We start from the raw sequence: 21,010 nt of genomic DNA, 5'->3' as shown, positions 1-21,010 counted from the left end.
ATTCCTGCTTCTCCTTGAGGAGGTGTACTTTTATTCCTCCTTCAAGGAATGGAAATTAATACAAAGAATCTGAAATTTCCCATCGTTAAAAAGGGGGTTATCATGTGGAACCTGGGAGGCTTGGTCGGTTAAGTGTCTGCCTTCAGTTCAGGTCATGATTCCCAGGGTCCTGGGACTGAGTCCCGAATTGGGCTCCCCGCTCATCGGGGACCCTGCTTCTCCCTTCTCCTTCTGCCTCTCTCCCCTGCTAGTGCTCTCCTCTCTCAAATAAATGAATAAAAATCTTTAAAAAGAGGGGCGGGGAGGTTATCTGGCTTATCTATGTCTTGTCAAAAAGGGGTTTATCCGCCTTATCTGTGTCTTCCGTTAATTTTCTTCCCTGCCCATCTGTGAATACTCCAGTTCAAGGTAAACTTCTGTGGTGGGTCCCTGGAGCTCTAGTCACAGTTTGAAGTTCCACCTAGATCGGAAGAGATCTGGGTCTGACCTCCTCCCAGACGTCTGAACAGAAAGGTGACACTTCATTTCGAGTTGATCTGAAAAGAAGTTCAGCTCAATTACAGCAGACTTCCAGTAAAATGGTAGGTGGGCCTGGCCTAGAGATTCAATTCTTACCTCCTTTTAGCCTATCAAGTAAACCTATCTGCCAGTCCATTGAAAAATAAATGAACCATTGACTGAAAGAATTAGGTGGGTGGGTACTGAGATTGAATTAGAACTGATATGCTTCCAATTCCATTCTCTCACAAAAAAGACCAAGTCTACAGTTCTTTTGGATAATTTAAAGAGCCTATCTTTTCTAGCTCTATCTCTTAGAGATTGCCTAAAAATCTCCTCGCTCTGCAAGCTGGGCCTAAGTATTATGGGATAAAAGGAAGAAAAATGGCAATCATCCCCAACACACAGAAAAAGTTGAAGCCAACTGGCACGGTTTTCTCAAGGCTTTTCTTGTCAAACACTTTTCCACCTCCTGTGCCTTTCCTACTTTGTCTTCTACTGAGGGTAGTGGAGAACAACCAGAAGAAACAAGTAGCAAAGCACTAAGTTACTAGAAGAGTAAATCATGGGCAACTCGTACATAAAGAAGTTCTGGAACTCTGGTGTACAAAATAGTGATTATAGTCAACAATACTGTGATACAAACGTCAAGGTTGCTGAAGGACTAGATCTTAATTTCTCTCCTCACGAGATAAATAATTATGTGATGTGCCAGAGGTGGTCGCTAACCCCAGGGTGGTAATCGTATTGCAATATACCAATGTATCGAATGAACACATTGTTTACATTAACCTTACATGGAGTTGTATGTCAATTATATCTCAACAAAAATGTTTTTAAAAATTACTACATCAGTAACATCCCTCCCACCGAGAGAGTAAATCAGGCAGAGCTCGAGAAGCTGATATTAGTTAGACATATATTTTGCAATTGTGATGTTAATTTACTTTAAAAATAACATATAGGGGCGCCTGGGTGGCACAGCGGTTGAGCGTCTGCCTTCGGCTCAGGGCGTGATCCCGGCGTTGTGGGATCGAGCCCCACATCAGGCTCCTCCGCTGTAGGCCTGCTTCTTCCTCTCCCACTCCCCCTGCTTGTGTTCCCTCTCTCGCTGGCTGTCTCTATCTCTGTCAAATGAATAAATAAAATCTTAAAAATAAAAAATAAAAAATAAAATAAAAATAACATATAAATGGAATTGTAACCTGTATGAGCAAATTGTTCGATGGTTTCTCCTTCTCTTCCATTTAATTAACACAATTCCTTTAAAACATCAAGGTTTTTTTTAAGATTTTTATTTTATTTATTTATTTGACAGAGAGAGAGAGAGAGAGAGCGCAAGCATAACCAGGGGGAGTGGCAGGCAGGGGGAGAGGGAAAAGTAGACTCCCCACTGAGCAGACAGCCCGATGTGGGGCTAGTGGGGCTCAATCCCAACACCCCAGGATCATGACCTGAACCACAGGCAGACACTTAACAGACTGAGCCACCCAGGTGCCCCAAAACATCAACAGTTCTTGATGTCTGGAAAAGAACCCCAACATTTGAGAGAATTCAGACCCTTCTATGAGTTGGGACAGCTTCCCAGCTGCTCTCCTTTACCTCCTTTCCTTCTTCCTAGTACGCCCTCTTCCCCCAGCTCTATTTTATCATCCTAGCTATTAGCACTTACTAAGAAAAGATAATCATACTTCTAACTTTCAAAAATAGAAAACAAAAATAGTCTGCATTGGTTCACCACATGGTTATGTATCTGAGATTCCCTGGGAATCTTTTGATTTTGATTGTGTTAAACCCAAGATAAATGGAGACCCAAAATGGAGTCACTTATGTTAAGCCACACTTCAACAAATTGAGACTTAATTACAGTTTCAGCTCTCCCTGAGAGGACATCTTAAACCAGTCCGTCAGGAATTGCCTGATCAGCCCCAGTTAGGTAGTTGGCCTGATGGAATCCCACCATCTCTTAAAGGAAAGTGACCTTGCCATAACCAACCAGCTTTTATCACCTGGTGTAACGCCCTTGTTCCTGCTCCCTTCCCCCTTCATTTTGTACAGCTCCTGGGAGTTCCGTTCTGTCCACTGGATGGGATGCTATCCCATTTATGGATCATAGAATAAAGCCAATATAGACCTTTAAAATTTACTCAGTTGAATTTTAGTTTTTAATAATAGTCTAAGTAGAGATGTTGGTCTTATGTGTTGATTCACTCAACAAGTGTTTCATGTCCATGGTTCTGTAATGGGTTATGCACTAGAGATAACACGAATTTAACAGTTTACCTGATCTCAAATCTCATGTTTTATATGTATCTATTTTAAAGCTCTTAATATCTATTGTCAGACTATATTTAAAAGATTTGGTTCACAGCTACCAGCTATAGGAAATGCTAATCTCACAATACATCTTTCCTAGTTTTTCTATTCTAAAATTGCCATGCAATAGTTTAAAAGCTATCTTAATTAGGGTTTTAAAACTCAAATAGAAGTGAACTGTTTTACATGTTACTTTACTCATATTTCCTCAGATGAGAAATCTTTGCTTTTTTTGAAATTCATCTAATGGATTTTTTTTTTTTAGGTTTTGTTTATTTAAGTAATCTCTACACCCAACATGGGGCTTGAACTCATGAGTCTGAGATCAAGAGTTGCAAGGCTCCTTTGACTGAGCCAGCTGGGCGCCCCCTAATGGATTTTTATTCATTAGTATTATTGTGTTCTTTATCAGACATATACATGCTGCAATTTCTTTTTCTTTCTTTCCTTCTTTCTTTCCTTCACTATATTATTTGTCCTTTTTTTTTTTTTAAAGATTTTATTTATTTATTTGACAGAGATAGAGACAGCCAGCGAGAGAGGGAACACAAGCAGGGAGAGTGGGAGAGGAAGAAGCAGGCTCCTAGCGGAGGAGCCTGACGTGGGGCTCGATCCCATAACGCCGGGATCACGCCCTGAGCCGAAGGCAGATGCTTAACCGCTGTGCCACCCAGGTGCCCCCATATTATTTGTCCTTTAAATCTAGCTTGGTTCTTGATTTTATGTATAAAATCTGGCAAACTTTTCTTTGTAATTATATTGTTCTTTTCCACATTTTGAAACTCTATCTCCTCAAACCTTTCATACTAAGAACTCCACCTCTCCTAACCCCCCAAGTGTGAAACATGTTCACTTCTCTTTTCTGAATAACTCCTATTTTCTATTTTTTAAAAAGTTCCATGTGCATTTTCGGTAAAGTAGCCCACAGTTGGAGATTTGTGAAGACTGTCTTCAGCTGCCTTCTGCATTTTGTTTCCCAGAAGCGCCCACTTTAAACTGTTTTGGCCAATTTTTTTTGGTCTTTGTCTCTGTATTTCAAAATAGCAAGTTTATGATACTTTTTGATTTTAAATTTGTTTTCTTTCTTTCTTTCCTTGCCTTTTTGTGTGTGTGTGTGTGTGTTGGACATTATTATTGATTTCCAACACAGATTTGGCTTTTTCTTCTCCCCTACCACACTCACATATTTCCAATCTCCTCCCCCTTCTAATGTGGTTATTTTCTGTTTTAGTTAGATCAGCGTTCCTGGTAAAAGGTATAACGTGCATTTGAAATGTTATTTATGTATTCAATTCTGCAATAGAGGGAAAAAAGAAGTGGGATGGATGATACTCTTAAGGTTAAGCATTGGACAGCGAGCTAGTAGCTTATGAGACAGAGGTGAAACCCATCATTAAGCGTGGTTACTCAGCAAATAACTAGCACGTGAGAAATAGGCAGAATTCATTGTGTGTGTTTAAATATACTGTAGTTAAAAAAAATACTCAATAAGTAAAATAGTAACCAAAAAACAGTTATTACTTACAGAAAGAAAATGATGGACAAGTCATGATCATATCACCTGTGGACTGACCACTATGTCACTCCTAAATCAGTCACCCATTAGCAATACCCACTATTATCTCATCATGGGCCCCCATATGCTCTGTCCTCGAAATGCAAACAAAATTCATGATTGTTCACCAGGCTAATTGGTGGGCTACAGCTATGGCCCGGCCTATTTCACTGGCAGAATGAGTGTGTGTTGTTGGTACCTGGTACTTTTGGTTTAGGGGCTCTTCCCTCAACCTCTGCTCTGGTTCTCATGACAACCCCATCAATGGGGAAGGATGAAGCAGTGGAGAGACAAAACACACAAACAGTATGTAGGGAAAGAAGAAGCTTTCTTGACCCTGTTAAGGACCCTGGCTGGGTCTAAAAATTGACAAAAAACTGACAAAGACAGATTAGCAGGAGAAAAGCATATTTGACTTACAGGAACCTTTATAAGTTAATGAAGACCTGGACAAATGATTAAACCTGAGCCTTTCTATGCTAGGTTTGATGAAGACTAGACAGTCATGGAAGAATATCATGGGTTAAGGAGTATGAGGTAATTGTAGTGAAAGGGGAAACATAGCAAGGTCTGTTCATTTGGGTTCTTTTAAAAAATAATATTTAAGAGAGAGAGAGTGCAGAGGGGGTGGGGTGAGGGGACAGAGGGAGAGAGAGAATCTCAAGTAGACTCCGCAGTGGGGAGCCTGATGTGGGGCTTGATCTCAGGGTCTTGAGATCATGACCTGAGCCAAAACCAAGAGTTGGATGCTTAACCAACTGTGCCACCCAGGCGCCCCTTCGTTTGGCTTCTTATCAGTGTCCCTCTGTTTTGGAGATGATGTTCCTTTCCTGCAGGTATGGGAAGGGCACCTCTCAGCTTAAAATATTCAATATGCCAAGATGTCATATTTTAGGGTAGTGTATTGAAGTCTAACAACTGCAGAGTCCTTAACTTGGGAATTAAGATCCATCTAGACTATTCTAGTCCCAGAAAACAAAATTCAACGGAGTAAATTTTAAAGCTCTTATTGGCTTTATTCAGTGATTCATGAATTGGGCAGCATCCAATCTAGCAGACAGAAATGAGTTCTAAAGAGCTATACAAGGAAGGAGATTTTAGATGCAGAAGGGAGCAGGAGTAAGGAAGCTGTACTGGGCAAAAAAGCAGATTGGTTATTGTATGGGTACTTTCCTTCAGGGAATGGCAGGGGTCTGCTGGCAGATTACCCAATAGCACTCACTGATCAAGAGACTCCTGATGGACTGGTTTTGGATTTCACTTCTAGGAAAGCCAAAACTGTAATTACATGAAATATCAATTTGGTGACATGGAGCTTAGCAGGAGCAACTCCATTTTGGACCTGTTGTTTTTAACATTCTGAATCTGTCTGTTTACCCCATCCCTTTTGCTTTGCTTTTTGCTGTGCACCTTAAATTTACTGAAAAAACTGAGAGATAAGAGCTTTTTAATATGGTCTGTGAGCCTTTCTGTTTCATGACCTTAGGAGTACTCGCCTGGTAGTATTCTTGTATCAAGTTAATTTCCCACAAGACAAAGGAATCTATCCTGGTGGTGACATTTTTGAGAAACTGAGTGTCTGGGAATGTTTCACACTTGCTCAATAGCTTGACTAAATACATAATTCTAGGTTGGAAAGCATTTTCCTTCAGAATTTGGAAGGTAGCTCTCCACTATCCTCTAGCATTCAGCGTTGTTGAGGAATCCGAAGCCATTATATTCCTGATCTTAAATTCTCATCTTATATTTTCTCTATTTTACATCTGTTTGTGGTTCTGCTTTACTTATTAAGGGATTATCTTTGATTTTCACCTTCAACCCCCCCCCCTTTTTTTTGTTTTGTTCCTAATATCAAATGTCTAATTTCCAGGTACTTTTTTTTTTCTCTTTTCCTTCTTTAAAGGGGGCATCCTGTTTATTTCAAAAATATTACATATGATTTCTTATCTTTGGAAAAATTAGAAATCGTTTTCTTGATGTGTTCTTTTATAGTCTGGGTTTTTTGTTTTTTCAAGTTGCTTCATTCTGTTTGGCTTTTTACCTCTTTCATACTATAACAAAGAAAAAAAATATCTTAACTAGAAAGGTATTATAACTTCTAAAGATTTTAAAAATCGGATCTTTTAAAGCATATTTAGGGCGTGTGTTTCCCCCACTACCCTGTCTCTGGTACTTTTACCTTCTGTTGGCTCAGCTGCTGTCGTGTTGAAGCAAACTGCACCTGCGTCATGCACATCCCACACCCCCCTGTAGCAATGGCTCTCTCGAAACCGGGATTTTTTGAGTGAGGGTCTCTGCCAGCCCTTTTCACTGTCTTACCTCTTACTCTTACACCTCCTGCCCTCTGACGTTTGCCCTCGCGTCTCCCGCGGAATTCCGAGAGACTGCTGTGGGACACGTCTCCAGGGCAAAGCGGGAACCGCTGAGAACAGAGCAGCAGGGAAGAGTTAACAGGGCCATAAAGTCACGCTTCTTAAGCTGGAGCACGCAGCTGGCCTGCTCACCGCTGAGCGCGTCTTTAATTCAGCGGATCTGGGTTGCAGCTCAGCGCTTTCTAATCACAGCCAACAAGTCACCGGGGGCTGTCGACGCTGCCTGTCCGGAGGCCGTTATTTTTTGAGAAGACTTGAATAAAGTATTGTAACGTAACGTGTGTTTATGGCTGTTCCTCCTCTCCCGCAAAAATATTTCTTGATCAGAGCTTCGACTTTTGCTTCTTAGTAAGAACAAGTGAGATTGCGTTTGAGTATTTTTCTCATGATTTCCAGCTAAAGCGGGTATAGGGGAAGCTGCACATGAACTAGGAGATGGGGAAAGCATGTATTTTTGGGGGCGGAGGGACTTGTTCTCCACCTCCTGCCGAAAATCAGGAGTTAATGTTGGTGCTGGTTGCCAGAGTTCAGTAGACGTATTAGGGTGGGGGTGGGACTTTATAAATTTGGTTAATTTCAGCTGCTCACAAATGTTAAATGCAATTCAAGTAACAGTCTAGAAAACAAACTGAAATTACAGATCCCAAGTACACATCCATAAAATATCAAGCTATTGAAGTGTTTATAAGAGACACTTTATTTCTCCTCTCTGTTTCCTTACTAGCACCCACAGGTTTAAGATGTCAGGCAAGGAAAACTTTTAAGGAAACTTTCTCAGTTAATTTAATTGGGAATTAGCAGTTGGAGGGGAACCACCTTTCATCTCTCTGCATTAGAACACTTCACAAACCAGTAGCCATTTCCAGAAGTAGTTTGGAAAAAACTGATTTTTCAAAGCAACCTTGGGGAGACACAACCACAGAGATTCTTTCAGAATCTTCCAGCCTACGTGACCGAAAGTATGATTGTTTTAATGAGGAGCAGACGAAGCCCGACCCTATTAGCCCACTAATAGGACTACGCCCACTCATCTTATCCCTCTAACCATTAGCGTTTACATTAAAATAGGCTGGCTGATTGGCTTTTCTGTAGTTTTAAGAGGAAACCGGACCACAACTTTGAGTTTTGTTCTTTCTCTTGCCACCCCGTGGTTTATTGGAGTTTAGGTTCTTCTCACTCTTTCTGAGCCGTAAAGTTCTTTCCAGTCTACATCGTAGCAAGTCGAGTCTTGAGCACCACCTCCCCCTGGAACCCAAAGATCTAGGAGGAGCTTCGGTCTGTGACTAGGCAGCCAATGGATTCGCCAAAGCAGCTTTACCCAACCTGGGCGCCGGGATCATCTCAGATGTCCAGCGAAGAGAATTCTCAGGAAGCCTCAGGTAAGCCACATGATACCCTTTCTGATGACAGGGGGTTCAGGAGCAAAGAGGTTGCCCTCCTTCTTAAACTGACTTCAGTCTTTTAAGGAAGAATGCAGGGAAGGAAATCACTTCCAGGCAGGAGGGCCAAGGTTGTGTAGGTCTCCCCAGTGAAGAAACATGGAGGGCAAGGGGAAATTGGGGAAGGGGTGTTGAGAACTGCATTGTTTACTTAACTGTGTTCAAGAACACTGAAAATGTTTTCAGGCCCGGTTCTGGGGAAGAGTAATCGGAATTATCCTAGGTCGTGGCTCAAAATGCCTGCCTGTCAGCAATACATGTCAGGAATGGTAAAAAGGAACAAAATACGAGAAACCTAAACTCCAATTGAACCTAAAGTCTTTCTTAATCTTTCCAACTTTTTCTGGATTGGTTTTCCAGCTAAATTTACCCTTTAGGAATGTTAAACAGGGAAATGGTTATTCAGAGGAAATTGAAGGAAGGGGAACACTTAAAGCCAGTGGACGTGCTCTGTAATGTAAATTAGTAGGACCAACTCTGGAGGGCTTTCTTAGGAACTGTGTTCCAGAAATTCTGTCAGCTGGGTCCTCTCCCGGCTTCTTCCTGTAGCAGAACTCAGTTCTTGGAGCTTTACCCAATCCCAGGCTTGGCCACGGAGAACCACTCAATGGATTTGAAAATTTACTACCATGACTAATGGGTGGGGCTGGATGGTGGTCGGTGACGTTGAGCCAGTCCTCACTGGGCAGCTAAAAAGCTGGGTGGGAAGCTAGCCGATATTTTATATTACGTCAGCGTCCCCTCCCCTGCATCGCTCTCTGCCTGCCCCTCCCCAGTCCAGACCTGCCTCCCCCCACATCTTTGAGAAAAGAACCAGGCTGGATATACACAGGGGAAATGAACGAAGAGAGGATATCCGTATAATCCGATCTCTGCTTTTCCTTGAATCTGCCTTAGTACCTGATGATTCCTAACTGGGGATCTTTATTTACAGGTGCACAAGCCCCTAGACATCAAATGGATCCTGACTCTTCTACTAAATGCTTTCACACACAGGGAAAATTAATGTTAACTGCCTTAAAAGAGTTACGATCGCGTATGGGGTATGCATAAGGGTTTGAATCGAAGAGGCAAGTGAATGGCTCATTTTGGAGTTTGAGTGGAGAGAGATTTCGTACCATGAGAAGGCTGGTGCAAGTGAAGAGGGTAACAGCCAGTTAGCATATTAGTTCTGTTTGAGGAAAGAACGTTGTAGGTGGGTGTTCTTGGTCTATTTCATAGGCCCGTTTAAGAGGTTTATAATTATCAAGTTGAACTGCTGAAACTTGTTTACTGATTTTTGATTTGCATTAATGCTTTGTGCATCTCTTCCCATCCTTCTGTTACAAATTAACACGACTGGAAATGGGAAAACTGCAAATACTGATTTCTCTCGCGTGTTTTTCCAGTTGGAATCATATTTAGGTACCTTTTGACCCTGGGGGTGGGGGGAGGGAATCTAACCTTCTGAAGTACCAATAACAGGAAGAGTGGGGAAAAATTTTTAAGAACGATTCCCATCATAGTGGATTTTTTTTTTAAGGTTTTATTTATTTTTAGAGCACACGAGAGGGAGGAGGAATAGAGGGAGAGGAACAGACTCCACTCTGAGCCCGCTGAGTGCAGAGCCTGACCGGGGGCTCCGTCTCTGGACCCAGGGATCATGAGATAAAGACCTGAGCTGCGATCCATTTGGCTCCTTAACTGACTGAGCCACCCAGGTGCCCCCCATCATAGTGGATTCTTTTTAGGATTTTACTCATTTGACAGAGCACAAGCAGGGAGAGCAACAGGCAGAGGGAGAGGGAGAAGCAGGCTCTCCACTGAGTAGGGATCCAGATGAGGGACTCGATTCCAGCTCCCCGGGATCCTGACCTGAGCCAAAAGCAGTCGCTTAATTGCCTGAGCCACCCAGGTGCCCCATCATAGTGGATTCTTTTTTTTTTTTTTTTTTTTAAGATTTTATTTATTTATGTGACAGAGAGACAGCCAGAGAGAGAGGGAACACAGCAGGGGAGTGGGAGAGAAAGAAGCAGGCTCCCAGCGGAGGAGCCTGATGTGGGACTCGATCCTGGAACGCCGGGATCACGCCCTGAGCCCAAGGCAGACGCTTAACGACTGCGCTACCCAGGCGCCCCATCATAGTGGATTCTTAAGCATGTTCTCAAACGTGCTCTCACCATGTGCAGCATGTTAGACTAGCACAGTAGGTAATGTGCTGGGTGGGATCTTCCATCCTGAAGAACCTCCCTTTGTCCATTGTTGACCTGTGTAAGAGCAGACCTACTTCAAGCGTGAGACAAGTGACTTCTGGCTAATGCAATGCATTCTAATGGATCTTAACTTTCTCTTTCTTACAGGTGACTCTCAAACTATCTCTGAAATATTAACGAAGAACCTTGGTAAATTGACTCTTGACTCCAGTACCAAACTCCCTTCCCCTCTACCAGAATATCCATCCCAACAGCAGGACAGGGAGAAGAAACCTCAAGGGCTGGTTGAGTGTATCCTCAGCAGCAGCAGGAGGAGGACTGGAGTAAGGACTTTATTAATTGCTCGGAAAGAGAGGATGGCAAAGATGATTCGAATGATTCAGTACCAGCGCTACCTCAGCCCGGGGTCCCAGGTAGGTTCATGGGATCTGGGCAGACAGCACTGCCCCACCGGGGTGCCCAGCAGCCATTAAGAATGATGAGCCCCACTCACTCAACTATACTGATGAGCACAAGATGTGAATAACACTTGTGTTTGAAGAGTCTCCGACTTTTACGGTAGATGTATGATGGTAGTAATCCAACCTTTCTGATACCTTTCAATAAGTAATGTTTTTTTCTTCCCATAAAGCTTCAAAAAGATCTACAGCAGAAGGAAACTGAGGAGGTAAAATAAGATTTTCTCAAACTATACATGTGGGTGGCTGTCTGGTTTCTATTTTTTGGTTTTTTTTGTTTTAAAGATTTTATTTATTCATTTGACAGAGAAAGAGCCAGCGAGAGAGGGAACACAGGCAGGGGGAGTGGGAGAGGAAGAAGCAGGCTCCCAGCGGAGGAGCCCGATGTGGGGCTCGATCCCAGAACACCCCGGGGATCACACCCTGAGCCGAAGGCAGACGCTTAATGACTGAGCCACCCAGGCGACCCTATTTTTTGGCTTTTGTTTTTGAGGAGGAAAGGGGAATTGAGTGACACTTTGAATCTCTGGGAACTCCTGGAGAAATCAGTTCATGTTTGTAATTCCTTTTAGTCCCCCCCCCATTTTTTTTTAAGAGCAGGTTTAGATTAATGGCAGAATTGAGCAGAAGGTTGAGCGTTCCCATATACCTCGTGAACACAGTGTCTGCCACTATGAACGGTCCATGAACTTGCACTGACACCTCATCACCTCAAGTCTGTTGTTCACATTAGGGTTAACTCTTGATGGTATATTTGTACTTGTTCAAGGGCTGTCAAAAACATGGTCATGACAATACTCTGTAGTAAGCATATGACCCCAGTACTGGGTCCAGAAGTTACATTTAAGGCACTCAGAATGACAGTAGGATATATCTTTACTGGTTGACAATGAAATGTTACCATCACAAAATAACTCACAATCTGGCATTCTTTGGTACCCATACATTCAATCCTGTCTCCTTTCCCCCAAAAATGTGTATTTCAAAGGCTATTCTAGAGGTGCCTGGGTGGCTCAGTTGGTGAAGCATCCGACTCTTGATGTCAGGGCACATCTTTATCTCGGTGCTGAGTTCAAGCCCTGAGTTGGTCTCCGTGCTCCACCAGCGCCAACTTAAAAGGTCGTAATAACCAAGCCTAGATTTGAGGGCGGTTGAGTCTCCTCATGGTGCGGTACATTTTATTTAAATTAATGCAGTGAATCCATTTCTTTACCTTTTTCAGGGTGAATCAAGAGTGGAAAGATTTAGATGTCGCTGTCATTATTGCCTGTATCATAAAGATTTTTCTGAGGATGTGAGCATGGGGAGTAATTACGACGTGGAGCGACTGTAAACAACCTTTTGTAGTGATTTTAGGATCATTTTGCAGCAGCTTGGGGAAAGCTGCTGTTAGGGCAAGCCATATAATATTTTGATAATGTACAGTATTGTAAGGTTTTTCTTTTTTGTATCTTTTTCTACCTTGATACCAGTTTTTTGTGAGGAATCCTGTAGTTTGTATTTGAATGACTTGAGTATACTTCGCCTTTTGATTTGACCTAAGGAAGCACTCCTAGGTTTTGAGTGTTCCTGCGTGTTTGAGAAGCCTGTAGTCATTAAGATAAGACCTAACATCAAAAATTGGAAGCCGAGTAACTTGTGCAGAAGGAATATGCAGAAAACTTGGGGTGGTTTGGTTACAGCATAATTAGGGCAAGTGTGTACAGTAGATTTTCTGGTTTTCAAAAATTCTAATAAAATTTTTTTGATGTGCTATTTCAGTTTTCAGTAGGAAATGTGTGTGTAGAGGTTCTTAATAAAATTGACTTACTTGAATATCTCTTATTAAAGAGTCTTGTGTTGATTTTTTTTTTAACTTGTTTTTGTGTGTGTGTGTGTGTATTCAGTGGAAAAGAGTTCTTACCCTTATGACATTGGTAGAATGTAAACTTCTCTAATGTGTGATGCTGTCCTACTGGAAAGGAACTTGCTACATCGGGGTAAGGATAGAAAGCAAGGACACAGATACTGGGGTGCCTCAGTGGCTCCGTTGGTTAAGTGTCCCTGCCTTTGGCTCAGGTCATAATCCCAGGGTCCTGGCACCGAGTCCCGCATCGGTCTCCCTGCTCTATGGGGTGTCTTGCTTCTCCCCCTACCTTCCCCCCTGCTCGTGATCTCTCTCTCTTTCGAGTAAATCTTTTTTAGGAAAAGACAGGTACTTGGACATAACCACCTTCTGGAAGAGCTCTCAAAAACTGGGAGATAGAGGAGGAGCTTGTGCTCAAAGTGTTCTGTTCACTTACAAGAACGGTACTGAAGAGATGCAACTGGAGACCCGGGTGAAGCACTAAACCCCGCGCTAAGTGCATAGGTATGATCGGTAATCTGTTGGTCTTCAGAGTGGGGTGGAGGCAGAAACAGCATGAACTTGGGAGCACTGGTTGTGACAAATCCAAGTGCAGCAGTGGTGTGAGGGAGGGCTGTTGCGTTAGCCTCTGCTCACTACCGAAGTAGGTCTTCGAGGGTGTTCTACTGAGAACTAGCCTGGCCGTCCTAATTACCAACGTGGATACGTGTGGGCAAGCTTGAAGCTGTGTGGAACTTGCAACAAAATTAGGCAGCATGTGTTAGTATCTTTCATGGAAAACCTATTCAAGACCACACAAAAGTGGTTGATGTGAGATGGAAGTCACTTTCCGCACTTTAAACACTATTATATAGCTCTTAACGCCTTTCCTCTCGAGGTCCTTTCTGAGGGACTGATGTTGGATTTCCTCACTGATTGCAGCAAAGGAGCTGTCAGTTTCTATTTCTGTTGCCGTTTTTTTTTTTTACACGTTTTTATTTTCAATATCTTCTTTTTTAGGAGCGCCTGGATGGCTCCGTTAAGCGTCTGCCTTCTGCTCAGGTCATGATCCTGAAGTCCTGGGATGGAGCCCTGCCTGGCATTGGGCTCCCCGCTCGGCCGGGAGTTGGCTTCTCCCTCTCCCTCTGCTTGTGCTCTCTAGCTAGCTCTCTGTCAAATAGAATCTAAAAAAAATTTTTAAGATTTTATTTATTTGACAGCACAAGTAGGCAGAGTGGCAGGGAGAGGGAGAAGCAGGCTCCCCGCTGAGCAGAAAGCCCGACATGGGGCTCTATCCCAGGGCCCTGGGATCATTACCTGAGCTGAAGGCAGACGCTTAACCGATTGGCCACCCAGGTGCCCCTAAAAAAAAACTTTTTTTAATCAACATCCAACATGGAGCTCTGACTCAGAACCTCAGGTCAAGAGTCTCTCGTTCTACTGACTGAGCCCGCCAGGTGCCTACACATTTTCTTTTTTTTTTAAAGATTTTATTTATTTATTCGACAGAGAGACAGCCAGCGAGAGAGGGAACACAAGCAGGGGGAGTGGGAGAGGAAGAAGCAGGCTCATAGCAGAGGAGCCTGATGTGGGGCTCGATCCCGTAACGCCGGGATCACGCCCTGAGCTGACGGCAGACGCTTAACCGCTGTGCCACCCAGGCGCCCCAGTGCCTACACATTTTCTATTTTAACCTTAAAAAATTCCAAACAAAATAACCCAAGATTGGACCAATAAGTTGATGTATATATCTCACCTGGATATTAGCCACGTTTAACACTTTTTACTGAGAGGTATTTGGAAGTAAACTTAAGATGTTAGAATCCTTCATCCTCGGGGCGCCTGGGTGGCACAGCGGTTAAGCGTCAAATAAATAAATAATCTTAAAAAAAAAAAAAAAGAATCCTTCATCCTCAAATACTTAATCTTGAATAAGAATGTTCTCATATAATGACGAATCAAATTTAAGAGACTTATAATGGAATTGTGTTTGCCTATTTCTATTCAGCCTTCTTTCTGTATTACTCTTGTGTGAGTTCGATGCAGCAAAGATTAAGGTTTTGTTGTCTAAGCAATCTGAAAATACTTCAGTGGGTGATTCTTATCTTGTTGTATCATGCCAGCTATAGTTATGTATGTGTGTAGTTCTGCAGGAATTTAGGAGAATTCACATTTTACTAGTGGTTACCCGTGAAACTTAAACCTCATTAATACTTTTACTTTCTTCAGTACCTATTTTCCTAATGTGAGCAGTGATTAATCCATTTTCCCACTCTTACCTCATCGTTCAGTCTTCTCTTAATTTGAATTTGAGTCAGTTATCTTCTGGTGTTCAGCTTTGTCGGGCTAAACTCAAGTTTACATAGGAGCCAACTATTCTATCATGTCCCTTCTTCCCCCCAACTTTTTTTTTTTTTAAAGATTTTATTTATTTATTTATTTGACAGAGATAGAGACAGCCAGCGAGAGAGGGAACACAAGCAGGGGGAGTGGGAGAGGAAGAAGCAGGCTCCCAGCGGAGGAGCCCCATGTGGGGCTCGATCCCATCACGCCGGGATCACGCCCTGAGCCGAAGGCAGACGCTTAACCGCTGTGCCACCCAGGCGCCCCTCCCCCCAACTTTTTGATTGTCATTTCTCCATCATCAGATTCCCTCTCTTCTGTTACTCCGATCTGCATGCTTCTTGAAGTCCTTTTCCTCCAGTTACGATATAATGCTCATTGTTAACTCTCCTCTGCAGTAAATCCAGTTACTCCTCACTTGGTTTTAGTTGTTCTCAGAGCCTTCTTCAGAAAGGACTCAGAATGCCCTGAGTTCTTTCATGTTTAAAACTGTCCTTTTTTTTTTTCTTGAAAGACTGCTTGTCTCACTCCTTTTGCTCAAGGATATTAGGAGCGTTGTTCTACTTTTGGAAATGTTGAGTGTCAATGAGAAGCCGAGGCCGCTTGCTCCCCCGCCCCCATCCTCAACCCCTTAAGTGTCTCTTTTTTGCCTGACTGTTCAAAAGGGTCTTTTATCTTTAAAGATAGCTCCTCAAATAGCTCTCTGTTGGGACCATTCTGGATCATTTCCTCTTGAACATGGTGTGTTCTTTCATTTAGTATCTTGAGGGCTTTCTTCAGAATGGTTCTGTTCCATTGCTTTTGTTTTCACTGGGGAGTCCAATTCTGGGTATTTTTTACTGCCTTTGTCTTTTTTTTTTTTTCTAGAATCCTTTAAAAATAATTATTTCCACTTAATTTTCTTTGTAAATAGAAGATAGAAATAGAATAACAGGCATACCTTGGAGTTACTGTGAGTTAGGTTCCAGACCACTACAATAAAGTCAATTACCACAACAAAGCAAGTCAAATGAATTGTTTGGTTTCCCAGTGCCTATAAAAGGTTTACACTACTGTAGTTTATTAAATGTGCAAAAGTATTGTGTCTAAAAAATGTAGATGCCTGGGGCGCCTGGGTGGCACAGCGGTTAAGCGTCTGCCTTCGGCTCAGGGCGTGATCCCAGCGTTACGGGATCGAGCCCCACATCAGGCTCCTCCACTATGAGCCTGCTTCTTCCTCTCCCACTCCCCCTGCTGTGTTCCCTCTCTCACTGGCTGTCTCTATATCTGTCAAATAAATAAATAAAATCTTTAAAAAAAAAAAAGTAGATGCCTTAATTAAAAAATACGTTATTGCTAAAAATACTACACATATCATCTTGAGTTTTCAGCCAGTGGTAATTTTTTTCCTGGTGGAGGGTCTGGCCTCCGGTGTTGATGGATGCTGAGCAATCAGGGTGGTGGTTGCTGAAGGCCGGGGTGGCTGGGGCAGGATCCTGAAGACAACAGTGAAGTTTGCTTCATTGATTCCTTTCGAGAACAATTTCTGTGTAGCGTGCATCTATGCTGTTTGATAGCGTTTTACCCACAGTAGAACAACTTTCAGAGTTGGGGTTGATACTCTCCAACCTGCCAGTGCTTTATCAACTACGTTAACATAATATTCTAAATCCTTTGTTGAAAAAATACTCTAACCCCTTTGTCATTTCAACAGTCTTCACAGCGTCTTCAACAGGAGTAGTTTCCATCTCAAGAAGCCACCTTTGCTCTTCCATTAGGAGAAACTCATTCAAGTTTGTTCATGAGATTGTAGCAATTCAGTCACATCTTAAAGGGCTCCACGTCTGATTCTAGTTCTTTTGCTGTTTCAACCACATCTACAGTAACTTTCTCTACTGAAGTCCTGAATCCCTGAAAGTTCTCCAGTGAGGATTGGAATCCACTTCTTCCAAACTTCTGTTAATATTGATATTTTGACTTACTACCTCGAATAATGGATGTTTGTAATAGCATCAAGAATAGCGAATCCTTTCTAGAAGGTTTTCAATTTGTTTTGCCCAGATCTATCAGAATTCACTATCAGTAGCAGCTATAGCCTTACAAAAGGTATTAGTAAGATTCAGAAGTCTTAAAATAAGACTTAAAAGTTGAAATGACTGCTTGCTCCACGGGCTACAGAATAGATGGTGTAATAGCAGTAATGAAACAGCGTGAATCTCATTGGACATCTCCATCAGAGCTTGTGGGTGACCACATGCATTGTCAATGAGCAGTCATTTGGAAAGGAATGTTTTCAGAGCAGTAGGTCTCAACAGTGGGCTTAATACTCAGTAAACCGTGTTGTAAACAGATGTGTCATGCAGGCTTTGCTGTTCCCCTTAGAGACCACAGGCAGAGTAGACAGCATAATTCTTAAGGGCTCTAGAATTTTCAGAATGTTGAATGAGCTTTGGCTTCAGCTTAAAATCACCAGCTGCATTAGCCCCTAACATTAGCCTGTCCTTGGAAGCTCTGAAGCCAAGCCTGACTTCTCACCAGCTATGAAAGTCCCAGATGGCACCTTCCAGTAGAGGCCTGTTTCATCTATGTTAAAAATAGGTGGTTTGGGGTGCCTAGGTGGCTCAGCAATTAAGCATGTGCCTTTGGCTCAAGTCATGATCCCAGGGTCCTGGGATCAAGCCCAACATCAGGCTCCCTGCTCGGCGGGAAGCCTGCTTCTCCCTCTCACACTCCCCTTGCTTGTGTTCCCTCTCTCGCTGTCTCTCGCTATCAAATAAATAAAATCTTTAAAAAAAGATAGGTGGTTTGCAAATATTTTTCCCCACTCTAGTTTGTTTTTTCATCTTCTTCATAAGGTTTTTCATGGAGCAATAGTTCTTAATGAAATCCAATTTATGGATTTTTTCCTTTTATGGATCCTGCTTCTAGTGTCAGCTCTTAAGAACTCTTTGCCTTGCTGGGACACCTCGGTAGCGCAGTTGTTAAGCGTCTGCTTTCGGCTCAGGGCGTGATTGGGCTCGAGCCCCGCATTAGACTCCTCCTCTGGTCGCCTGCTTCTTCCTCTCCCCCTCCCCCTGCTTGTGTTCCCTCTCTCGCTGACTGTCTCTCTGTCAAATAAATAAATAAAATCTTTAAAAAAAAACAAAATAAAACTCTTTGCCTTGGGTGCCTGCGTGGCTCAGTCAGTTAAGCACCTGCCTTCAGCTCAGGTGGTGATCCCAGGTCCTGGGATCGAGCCCTGCCCTAGGCTCCTTGCTCAGTGAGAGTCAGCTGCTCCCTGTACTTGTGCTCTCTCTGTCAAATAAAAAAAAAAAAACCAAAAACCACCTCTGCCTAGTTCTAGATCCTGAAGACTTTTCTTATGTCGTTTTAAATTTAAGTCCATGATTAATTTTCAGTTAATTTTGGATAAGACGTGAAACAGAAGTTGATTTTTTTTTTTGCCTATAGATGTCCAGCTGCTCTAGCAGCATTTATGGAAAAGGCTATCTGTCCTCCATTGAATTCCAGTTTAGTCAAAAATCCAACCGTCTCCTTGTTTCATTATTGTGGTCAAAATACCATAAAATTCACAATTTTAATTTTAGTTACACAGTTCACTGGCATAGAGTACATTCACCTTACGCAGCCTTCGGGACGTTCTACCCACCTCGTGTAAGTGTAATCATACGCTATTTGTCCTTTCATGTCTAGCTTATTTCGTTTACCATCATGTTTTACAGCTCATCACATTGTAGCATGTAGCGACCACAATTTGCTTCTCCGTGAATCCGTCCCTCATTCCTTCTAGGAACCCTTTTGGGAGGCCTCCTCCAACACATCTGCTTGTCCCTCTTTGACTAGTGCTTAATCGTGTGGCCATACCAATCATAAGAGTGGTTTGGAGGCATATTTATTTAGCTGAGCAGCAGTATGCCGAGCTAAAAATTAGAGTGTTACTAAGGAAGACAGAACTGTTCGAGAAGCAACTATTAGTCTCTGTCACAAATGCATTAAAGAATTTGGATGGTATCAAAAGGAGTTCCCTGGACTTCAGAACAGAATTCAGTGCTCAGGATGGTGAATTCTGGAATCATTTTCCTCTCCCTTGGTATAATACTTTTTTGTTTGTAACTTATATTTATTTAGGCAATCTCAGCACCCAATGTGGGGCTCGAACCAGAATGACCGAAGTATCAAGAGTCCCATGCTCTACCAACTGAGCCAGCCGGGCGCCCTTCAGTATTCCACTTTGAACTACTGAGGCTCATCTTCATTCCCTAGTTTCTGTGAGTAAAAAGAAGTCTCGTGTTTAGTTCATTTAGCTTATCTTTAAGAACTTAAGAAGATTTAAAAAATAATTACCCTAAGGGAACTTTGTAAAGATTTGGACATCCCACATTCAGAAACACAAAACAGCAGTACTCCGAATCTCTCAGACCACGTAAGGTGCCACTGTTTCTCAGAACATCAAAGAAAGATCACTAAAGAAAGAGAACAGCACTGTTCAGATACTCCAGGTTTACTTTATTTTATTTTTTTAAAGATTTTATTTATTTATTTGACAGAGAGAGAGAGAGAGAGAGCCAGCAAGAGAGGGAACACAGGCAGGGGGAGTGGAAGAGGAAGAAGCAGGCTCCCAGCGGAGGAGCCTGATGTGGGGCTCGATCCCAGGACTCTCGGATCACGCCCTGAGCCAAAGGCAGACGCTTAACGACTGAGCCACCCAGGCGCCCCCGGATACTCCAGGTTTATCTTTGGGTTTCAGCAGTGCACTCTGGACAACACCGTGTGAGAGAGGACAGAAAGTACATGCTGAGCGGCACTTTAATGTAAGTCCTCAACTTCTATTAATGATATAAGGCTCTTTGCACCATTTTGGAGGCTGTGGAGACCTGCTGGTGACAGGACTTCTAAAACAAGTATGTCTGGAGGGCTGTGGGTGAAGGCCATTTTTACTGGCTATAGTATTGTCTCTGAAACCAAAGGGACCACACGGCTCTTCTTAAAATTGAAAGTAAAAAAAAAAAAAAAGGTATTTATGTCAGAGATGAAATTAAATTCCATTTAGGCAAGAAATGCTTACGTGCAAAGAACATAGTGACTCCTGTTGGCAAACCGAACAAAACCAGAGTAATTTGGGGAAAGGTACCTTATGCCCAAGAAAACAGTGGCATAGCCATGCCAAATTCCCGCCGAGGCCATTGAACACAATCCGTGTGATGCCGTGCCCCTCAAGGATTTGAACATTAAAAAGTAAGTAAATAAGGGCCGCCTGGGTGTCTCGGCCAATTAAGCGGCTGCCTTTGGATTGAGTCCCGCGTGGGCTCCCTACTCAGGAGAGCCCGCTTCTCCCTCTGCCCACCATCCCCCCCACCCTCGCTAGTGCTCTCTCTGTCAAAAATAAATAGAATAATTTAAAATAATTTAAATAATAAATAATTTAAAAAATAAATAGAATCTTTAAAAAAAACAACAACCCCAAAACCAATACCTGTTCTAGGCCCATCTCCAGGCCAATTAAATCTCAGTTTTCCAGGGCAGGGTTGAGGCAGAAGAGGAAATACACACACACACACACACACACACACACACACACACACACACACTTTTTTTTTCTTTTAACCTCTGGCTGATTCTAACGTGTGGCCAAAGTTGGTGACTACTGCCATTGATTCTCTGCCCGTACCTGTAAAGACATTCCTCCCTGAAGTTTCACGTCCTTATTTCCTTCTCAGGAAAGGAAAAGCGATTCTAGGGAAAACCTTGTATGTAGTTTGCATCTCCCAATCTCCAAAACCTTATAATTTTTAAATTCTTTTTACTCCCAATACCTCTCAAACTGAGAAGACAGAATCAGTATGATGTTGACAGCAGCACATACTAAAGCTCGAATAGATGATAAACACAGTCAGTAGTTCTCGACTGGGGGCCATTCCCCTCCTCCCCCCAAATTTGGCCATGTCTGGAGGCATTTTGTTGGATGTCACAACTGAGGGAGTGCTACTGACATCTAGTGGGCAAGGGGGGTAAAGGCCGGGGAAGCTGCTAAGC

General features: G+C 42.7%; 1 protein-coding gene across 1 annotated transcript; it reads left to right on the top strand.

Moving 5' to 3' along the window:
- The first annotated feature begins 7,776 nt into the window (after positions 1–7,776).
- Positions 7,777–12,645, top strand: DPPA3 (developmental pluripotency associated 3). Its single transcript, XM_045781216.2, has 4 exons — positions 7,777–8,120; positions 10,520–10,785; positions 11,004–11,039; positions 12,053–12,645. Exons 1-4 carry the CDS (start codon positions 8,036–8,038, stop codon positions 12,161–12,163), a joined length of 498 nt encoding a protein of 165 aa, XP_045637172.2. The 5' UTR covers positions 7,777–8,035; the 3' UTR covers positions 12,164–12,645.
- Positions 12,646–21,010: the final 8,365 nt, after the last annotated feature.

The sequence above is a fragment of the Ursus americanus genome, chromosome 25 (assembly GCF_024610735.1).
Source record: "Ursus americanus isolate L20-20 chromosome 25, mUrsAme1.1.p, whole genome shotgun sequence".
In the NCBI taxonomy this organism is placed as follows: Eukaryota; Metazoa; Chordata; class Mammalia; order Carnivora; family Ursidae; genus Ursus; species Ursus americanus.
Note: the sequence above shows the minus strand (reverse complement) of the source record. Positions and strands in the feature narration are given on the sequence as shown.

Excerpts from the sequence above, each read along its gene's own strand:
- DPPA3 (XM_045781216.2), top strand. The coding sequence starts at position 8,036 with ATGGATTCGCCAAAGCAGCTTTACCCAACCTGGGCGCCGGGATCATCT. Across the intron at positions 8,121-10,519 it reads GAATTCTCAGGAAGCCTCAG|GTGACTCTCAAACTATCTCT; the intron begins GTAAGCCACATG and ends TCTTTCTTACAG. Across the intron at positions 10,786-11,003 it reads ACCTCAGCCCGGGGTCCCAG|CTTCAAAAAGATCTACAGCA; the intron begins GTAGGTTCATGG and ends CTTCCCATAAAG.